General features: G+C 55.4%; 1 protein-coding gene across 1 annotated transcript; it reads right to left on the reverse strand.

Annotated features, from left to right (window-relative positions):
• Window positions 1-6,423: 6,423 nt before the first annotated feature.
• On the reverse strand, window positions 6,424-7,460 carry LOC309796333 (melanoma-associated antigen 8-like; the record flags this gene model as incomplete). Its single annotated transcript, XM_082609366.1, has 1 exon — window positions 6,424-7,460. Exon 1 carries the CDS (start codon window positions 7,375-7,377, stop codon window positions 6,424-6,426), a length of 954 nt encoding a protein of 317 aa, XP_082465492.1. The 5' UTR covers window positions 7,378-7,460.
• Between the last annotated feature and the right edge of the window lie 1,749 nt (window positions 7,461-9,209).

Consider the following 9,209-nt stretch of genomic DNA (forward strand, 5'->3'; position numbering starts at 1 on the left):
GACTCTCCCCTTTGTGGGCCTGAGGGGAAACTCAGAACAAGACCTCGAGTCTGAACAGAAAGCAGTGAGGGGGCCCCACATGTGGCCGCACCTGTCCAGGGCCTCCCGAGGGTCCTAGGATGGGGACATTCTGGGTCCTCACCTCCTCCTCACATCCTGCCTGGCCTCCCAGCACTGACCACAGGAGCAGGTTTCTGTGGAGGCCCCTGTACCAGGGCTGGGGGTCTGCTCAGTCCGCCCTCGGGGTCCTGGGAGTCCACCCTCTGCGGACCTGAAGCCTCACCCCTCACACCAAACACCTGACCTCCCGAGAACCCTGAGCCAGAAGTCAGGAAACATCTCATCTGCTGACCGTGCTCTGGCGCCTCCAAGGCCCCCGTGGAAGGGCAAAGGATCCCTCCCTGTGTTGGGGTCTAACGTCCTCAATCCTTGCTTCCTCGCGTGCAGGCTGGACTCTGGGCAGGACCTGGGATTGTCCCATCTGCCAGTGTGAGTCCCTGCTCCTTCGACCAGGGCGCCAGTCTCTCAGAGACCCGGACGTCAGGACGTCAGGACAGGCCTACTGTGCTCATCTCGCCCCGGGGCCTCCCACGGCCACCTGCCAGGGCGGGGATCTGGTGGGTCCTTTTTGTCCTCTCTCAGGGTCCCCTCAGTCCTGCCTAAGGGCTCTAACCTTAGTCCACCAGGGACCTGACATTTTACCCTCTGCCCTCATGAGACCCTGCCCCTTATCCCAGGTCCCCAGCTTCTCTGAGGCCCGGATGTCAGGATGTGCTGCTGTGCTCATCCCACCCTATGGCCTCCCAGGGCCAGCTCTGTTCTGGGGTCCAGGCTGCCCTCAGTCCTCCCTCAGGGCCCTCACCTTGACTCCACGCAGGACCTGGGATTCTCTCCTGTGCCCGCCTGAGACCCCGCCCCTTATACCCCCTCCCCAGCCTCTCTGAGACCCCGCCCCTTTTAACCCCTCACCAGGGTCTCTGAGACCCGGATGTCAGGAAGTGCTGCATGGGGTCATCCCACCCTATCGCCTCCCCAGGGCCCCCTCTCTTCTGGGGTCCAGGGTCCGCTCATTCCTCCCTCAGGTTCCTCACCTCGACTCCCGGCAGGTCCTGGGATTCTTCCCTCCGCCCTCTTTAGGCCCCGCCCCTTACACCAGGTCCCCAGTGTCTCTGAGACCTGGAGGCGGAAGTCAAAACTCCTTGCCAAGTGCTCATTCCGTCCCGGGACTGCCCAGGGCTGATGGCAGGGGCGGGGATCAATGGCGTCCCCTCTGTCCTCCTTCAGAGTCCTCAGCTCGAGCCCTGGCAGGTCCGGGGACGCCCCCTGTGTTCACCCGAGGCCGGACCCTCACACCAAGGCTTTCACTGCCCCGAGACCCCCAGGGGGAATCTATGCACAACACATCAGGCCACCAAGCCCAGGGCTTCTCAGGGCTGAGATGATCCCGCGGGGGTCCCTCAGCGCTCCCTCGGCTCCTCACCTTGACTCTCCGCTGGCGCCCCCTCATGCACAGACATCTGAGTGCCTCTCTCACCTCCGAGCACCCTCAGCACCAGGGGCTCTCAGCTCTCGCACCCCAGACGCAGAGCCCACCCCTCGTGCCCCCGCCCACCCGGGAGCCCGAGCCCCCTTCCTGACACGAGCGTCCTCCCCCCCCACCCCACGCCCCGCCCCGCCCCGGCGGGAGCTCCCCTAACAACTACCGAACCCGCGCCCGGGAGTCCTCCCCATCGACCCCCGCCTCAGCCAGGAGGGGTCTCAGAGAGGCTGGGGAGGGGGGATAAGGGGCGGGGTCTCAGGCGGGCACAGGAGAGAATCCCAGGTCCTGCGTGGAGTCAAGGTGAGGGCCCTGAGGGAGGACTGAGGGCAGATGAGCACCCCCTTCCTCCCGCCACACGCAGCAGCCGTTAGCCCTCCCCTCCCTTGTCAGCCCGTGGGGCGGGGGCCCGCCCATCCCATCCTCCCCACCCCCACAGCCAGTCGTCCTCTCCTCTGGCCCCCAAAGCCGGCCCCACCCGTCCAGCAGGAAGCCCTCTCCTCCGGCCCCCCCACGCTTAGCCATTAGCCCCACCCTCTGCACCCCGACTCAAAAACGCCCCCCACCAGCCACCCCAGCAGCCAGCGGTCCTCCCCTCAGACCCGAACACAGGGGGACCCTTCCCTCAGCCCCCCTTCAACCCGCTGCCCTCCGCCGACGCTCCCCCGCTCCCAACCGAGCAGCCCGTAGCCCTCCCCCCACCTCCACTCCTTCCCAGGGCCCCCCGGTACCTGCGGAGTCCAGCCCCCGGCAAAGCCCCCGCCTGTCTCCTGACTTGCTCTGACTCTGTGGATGACTCCGGAGTCCCGCTCAGAAGGGGCTGAAGAGCTCGTCTCAGCAGTGCAGCCAGGAACTCTGCAGCCGACGGTCCCAGGCACTCTGTGCGAACGCCACGTGGGTTTCCGGGTGCTCCCGGAAGCTCCAGGAAGATGAGGGAGAAAGTTCTAGACGTCTCTTTACAGAGAAAGTGGTTGGATGACAAGAGCACGTGAGGAGGCGCTTTGCTACGGAAGCAGCAGTAGCCATGCGCACTGAGGGCCTGAGGTCCCAAGGTTTGGCGCCTCAGGAAGCAAAAGACACGCCCATTGGCCTTGCACCAGTAGGAAGGCCTCCCTGCAAGGCTGTGGAGTTGGGGGAGCAAACTTGGCGATGCAGAGCCCATTGTGGCAAATCACTCAATTTGTCTTTACAGGTGGTTTTCTACTGTGATTGATAATGTCATAAACCTATTCTGATTTCTTTTGTCTTTTTTAGTTTTTGAATTTTATTTTATGTAATTTTTTATACAGCAGGTTCTTATTAGTTACCCATTTTGTACATAAAATTGTACATTTGTCAATCCCAATCTCCCAACTCATCACACCACCACCCCCCACGCCCCCACCATTTTCCCACCTTGGTGTCCACATGTCTGTGCTCTACATCTGTGTCTCTGTTTCTGCCCTGCAAACCGGTTCATCTGTACCATTTTTCTAGGTTCCACACATATGCATTAATATACGATATTTGTTTTTCTCTCTCTGACTTCCTTCACTCTGTATGACAGTCTCTAGATCCATCCACGTCTCTACAAACGACCCATTTCGTTCCTTTGTACAGCTGAGTAATAAAGCAATAGTAATAAAGCTCTTCTTTATATGGACTGATTTCTTGTCTAGTTGTATCAACTAGCCACCTTCTCACATGGCACAAGAGGATGAGGCAGCTGTCTGGGGTCTCTTTTATAAGGGAGCTAATCTCATCCATGAGGGCTCCCCCATCATGGGCTAATCACTTCCCAGCGCCCCACCTCCAAATCCCATCCCTTTGGGGGTTAGAATTTCACAGGTGAATGAGGGGGAGAGGATTACAAATATTCAGTCCAACTATTGTTGCTCCTATGTTCCCTTTTTCCTGCTGAGATAATCAAGTTTTTCATTTACATTTTAACTTCTCTACTGCCTTTTCAGGCAATTATCAGTTTTCGCTAAAACTGTACAATTCACCTATGAAATGGAAGAAGAACCCTCACCATGTCTGGGTCTGCAAAGTGCCTACCCTACCCTCTCACTGGAGAGGTGTCCCACGGGTGCTGAGCAGGAATCCGACTCTGGACCCCCACCCTCACCCGCAGCAATCCTTTCCCTCCATTGCCCACTGCGGAGGCCACACTCAGCTGAAACGTTCCGAGAAATTTATTAAAGAGAAACATTGACTGAAACCATTGAACGGAGGGCATGATAACACAGAGAGGAACTTCTAACGGCCACCGGACCCCACGGGTCACCCCCCCCAGGGTCCCCAACAAGGTGCCTCCGCTACACCCCACCCATCGGCCCTCCATCCCCCCACAGTCTCCCTTCCTGAGGGCCCCACATGTGGCCTCTCTCCAGGACGATGTGTGCTGGCAATGCCTGCTCCCCTCAGGGAAGCCCCTCCCCCTATGGCCCACATGCCTGGGGCCTGGCCCTGCCCTATGGTGGGCACAGGACAGTCCCACAGCAGGGCACGCACCACTGAGCCGACGACGTGGTGTCCCGAAGAACAACCCGGTGGCCATTAATTGTACTGGTAATTACTTTCACATTTCCAAGTAAATTCCTATCGCAATGCTGTGTTATCTAGGTTGGCATCACAAACTATGAAGGAATGTTTCCCAGTTGATTTTACAAATACCAAAATTCAGCCTTGTATTGGATCAGTACAAATATATGTGGTCAATACCATTCACAAACGTAGAAACTGAAGCTTATTAAATACTATTATTAATATACAGAAATCAGTTGCATTTGTATACACTAAAAACAAAGTATCAGAAAGAGAAATTAAGGAAACTATCTCATTTACCATTGCATCACAATGATAGAATACCTAGGAATAAACCTACCTAAGGAGGCCAAAGACCTGTACACTGAAAAGTATAACAGTGATGAAAGAAACTGAAGACAACACAAACAGATGGAAAGGTAACACTGCATTCTTGAATTGGAAGCATCAGTAGTGTTAAAATGACCAAACTACTCGAGTCAACCTACAGAACTGCAATCAATGCAATTCCTATGAAAATACTCTTGGCATTTTACACAGAACTTGAACAAATAATTTTAAATTTTCTATGGAAACACAAAAGACCCTGAAGAGCCAAAACAATCTTGAGAAAGAACAACAGAGCTGGAGGAATCATACTGCCTGGTTTCACACTACAGTATAAAGCTACAGTAATCAAAGCAGTACGGGACTGGCACAAAGACAGACAAATAGATCAATGGAACAGGATAGAAAGCAAAGAAATAAACCCACGCACCTATGGTCAATTAATCTACGACAAACTAGGCAGGAATACAGTATACACTGGAGAAAAGACAGTCTCTTCAATAAGTGGTGCTGAGAGAACTGAACAGCTACATGTAAAAGAATGAAATTAGACCACTGTCCAACAGCATAAACAAAAATAAATGCAAAATAGGGTAAAGGCCTAAATGTAAGACCGGATACTATAAAACTCCTAGAGGGAAACACAGGCAGAACACTCTTTGACCTAAATCACAGCAATATTTTTTGGGATCTATCTCCTAAGGAAAAGAAGTAAAAGGAAAAATAAACAAATGGGACCTAACTAAACTTAAAAGCTTTTTTGCACAACAAAGGAAACCACTGACAAAACTAAAAGACAACCTATTGAATGGGAGAAAAGATTTGCAGCTGAAGTGACTGACAAAGGATTAATATCCAATATATATAAACAGCTCATACAACTCAACGTCAAGAAAACAAACAACCCAATTACAAACACGGGCAGAAGAACTGAATAGACATTTTTTCAAGGAGAAAATGCAGATGGCCAACAGGCACACGAAATGATCCTCCACATCACTAATCATCAGGCAACTGCAAGTCAAATCCACAAAGAGATATCACCTCACACCTAGTCAGAATGGCTATCATGAAAAAGAACACAAATAACAAATGCAGGTAAGGATGTGGAGAAAAGGGAACCCTTGTACGCTGTTGGGAGAATGTAGATTGGTGCAGCCACTGGGGAAAACAGCATAGAGGTTTCTCAAAAAACTAAAAACAGAACTACCATAGGATCCTGCAATTCCACTCCTGGGTATATATCCCCTCAAAACCCCACTAATTCGAAAAGATCCATGCACCCCAATGCTCATAGAAGCATTATTTACAATTGCAAAGATACGGAAGCTACCTAAGTGTCCATCGACAAATGAATGGATAAAGAACGGGTACTATATATGTACAATGGACTACTACTCAGCCATAAAAATGGAACAAACTTTTGCCTTTTGCAGCAACATGGATGGACTTGGAGGGCAATATGCTAAGTGAAGTAAGTCAGACAGGGAACGGCAAATAATGCACGATATCACTCATATGTGGAATCTAAAACATACAACAAACTAGTGAATATATCAAAAAAGAAGCAGATTCAAAGATACAGAGAACAAACTAGTGCTTATCAGTAGGGATGAGGGAGGGGCACTACAGGGATGGAGGAGTGGGAGGCACAAACTTTGGGGTGTAAGACGGGCTACAAGGATGTACTGTACAACACGGGGAATAGAGCCAATATTTGGTAACAACTGTAAATTGAATGTAACCTTTAAAACTTGTATAAAAAATACAAAGTATTGGCATTTAAAACATCTTCTATGAAAAAGAACAACATTTGAAAAATCACTAAAGGAAACAGATGAATTTCCATGTCATCTTAGAAAACAGGAAAACAAAGATGCTACACCGGGTTGCCCCAACTTGCCTGGGCCCTCAATGCTTAGAAGGATGACCACTCCCTCTTCAAACTCAGAGTGAAGGATCAGCCTCCCTTCCTGCCCCACAGGAGAAGCTGCTGGACGTGGGCCTGGAAGGAGCCTGGCTGCTGCTCTGGCTCAGGGTCCCTGTTCCTCGTCGCTCACACCCTCTGCAGACAGGGATGGGAAGGACCTGGGATCCCATTCACTGACCCTGTGCAGACGCTCCAGGACCTGACACTTGCTGGTCTCCGCGTACGCCCGGGGACCCCAGAGGAACTCGTAGCGGGCGGGGTCGCTGTGGGGCACCTGCCGGTACTCCACGTAGCCCTCCTGCACCCACACTTTGGTGAGGAGCTCCCTGGGCTCCCCAAAGATGTAGTGCTCCCTCCCGGCACACACATCTATCTTGCTAAGTGCTCTCCAGACCACCTCCTCAGGGGCAACAGAGTCGGCCTCCAGGAGGATCAGGCCCAGGAGCAGCACCAGGAGGCCGGTCTTGGGCATGCTCGGCCTGTCACTCAGCATCCCATCGTAGGTGAGGCCCAGGGTGGGGACGAGGACATAGGAGTGATTGCTGGGGTCCACTTCCTTCACGTCGAGGCCAAGGATGAGCCGCATGCCCTCGGAGGCTCGCCTGAAGACCACGGGGAAGTGGTCCTGGTAATCTTTGAGGATGGTCAGCATTTCTGCCTTTGTGGTCAACTCCTTGGTGTGATGCTTGAACAGCAGGAACGCCACCAGTTCATCCGCCTTCTGACGTAGAGCATGTTGGAGCACATCTTCCTGGTCATGCCAGGTGCTCGGCCCTTCCTCATCTTGGGGGCTGAGGCCGTCGTCTTCAGATTGGCTCCATGGCGGGGTGGCCATGGCAGTGGGGGAGGGGCTCTGGGGGGGACTGGGTTCTCCAGCATCAGCCACCTCCTCCAAGGTGCCCAGGAACAGGTCAGAGTAAGAAGAGGAGGACGAGGGGGATACGGCCTCCTCCCCCTCAGCCCACAACAGCTGTGCCTCCACCAGGCCCTGGGCCGGGACCGGGGTCTGAAAGTCTGTCTCCGGCTGGCGGAGCTCACTCATCTCGACCAGGGGCATGATGACTGGGGTCGGGCCGCCGACGGGAGTGTGGGCAGGGGTGACAGGTAGGGACCACGGACCTGGGGGAGAGAGGGCGTGTGAGCGGCCTCGGCAGAGAAAGGCACCCTGGGCAGCTCTGACAAAAGTCACTTACAGGTCTCGTCTTCAGGGGTGCCCTCGGGCCTCACAGGGGCGCTCCTCCTGGGCGGCCTGTCCCCTGCCAACCTGAAGAAGGAAGTGAGAGGGCTCCTCAGGGTGCAGCCAGCACGGCCCCAGGTTCTGGGGCTGAACAGGACGGTGGGGTGACTCGGGTGTTGTGGGGTCCCCTCTGTTCTGGGAGGGGGAGCCCCTGGGTACACACTCAGGGCACGCACCTCCCCTTGACTCCTGGCACTGCCTGGGCCTCCTCTGCTCTGTGGCCTGAGGACACGGTCCTCAGACTTGGGCCTTCGCCTCCCGGTTCCTGGAGCCCCTGTAAGAGGGATGGAGGGGGCACCTCTTGTGTAGACTGTGGCACAGCCCTGGGCCCCTCGGTGCTGGTAGGAGGGATGGGCCGGACTCTGTGAGATCCCCCCAGTTCTGAGTTCTGGGGTGGGTGGTCTCCTCGGGGCTGGCTCGTAGTGCTCACCGTTCCCCTTAAGGGCCTGGACTCTCCCCTTTGTGGGCCTGAGGGGAAACTCAGAACAAGACCTCGAGTCTGAACAGAAAGCAGTGAGGGGGCCCCACATGTGGCCGCACCTGTCCAGGGCCTCCCGAGGGTCCTAGGATGGGGACATTCTGGGTCCTCACCTCCTCCTCACATCCTGCCTGGCCTCCCAGCACTGACCACAGGAGCAGGTTTCTGTGGAGGCCCCTGTACCAGGGCTGGGGGTCTGCTCAGTCCGCCCTCGGGGTCCTGGGAGTCCACCCTCTGCGGACCTGAAGCCTCACCCCTCACACCAAACACCTGACCTCCCGAGAACCCTGAGCCAGAAGTCAGGAAACATCTCATCTGCTGACCGTGCTCTGGCGCCTCCAAGGCCCCCGTGGAAGGGCAAAGGATCCCTCCCTGTGTTGGGGTCTAACGTCCTCAATCCTTGCTTCCTCGCGTGCAGGCTGGACTCTGGGCAGGACCTGGGATTGTCCCGTCTGCCAGTGTGAGTCCCTGCTCCTTCGACCAGGGCGCCAGTCTCTCAGAGACCCGGACGTCAGGACGTCAGGACAGGCCTACTGTGCTCATCTCGCCCCGGGGCCTCCCACGGCCACCTGCCAGGGCGGGGATCTGGTGGGTCCTTTTTGTCCTCTCTCAGGGTCCCCTCAGTCCTGCCTAAGGGCTCTAACCTTAGTCCACCAGGGACCTGACATTTTACCCTCTGCCCTCATGAGACCCTGCCCCTTATCCCAGGTCCCCAGCTTCTCTGAGGCCCGGATGTCAGGATGTGCTGCTGTGCTCATCCCACCCTATGGCCTCCCAGGGCCAGCTCTGTTCTGGGGTCCAGGCTGCCCTCAGTCCTCCCTCAGGGCCCTCACCTTGACTCCACGCAGGACCTGGGATTCTCTCCTGTGCCCGCCTGAGACCCCGCCCCTTATACCCCCTCCCCAGCCTCTCTGAGACCCCGCCCCTTTTAACCCCTCACCAGGGTCTCTGAGACCCGGATGTCAGGAAGTGCTGCATGGGGTCATCCCACCCTATCGCCTCCCCAGGGCCCCCTCTCTTCTGGGGTCCAGGGTCCGCTCATTCCTCCCTCAGGTTCCTCACCTCGACTCCCGGCAGGTCCTGGGATTCTTCCCTCCGCCCTCTTTAGGCCTCGCCCCTTACACCAGGTCCCCAGTGTCTCTGAGACCTGGAGGCGGAAGTCAAAACTCCTTGC

This window comes from Mesoplodon mirus (genome assembly GCF_964341445.2).
Source record: "Mesoplodon mirus genome assembly, chromosome: X".
Classification (NCBI taxonomy): Eukaryota; Metazoa; Chordata; class Mammalia; order Artiodactyla; family Ziphiidae; genus Mesoplodon; species Mesoplodon mirus.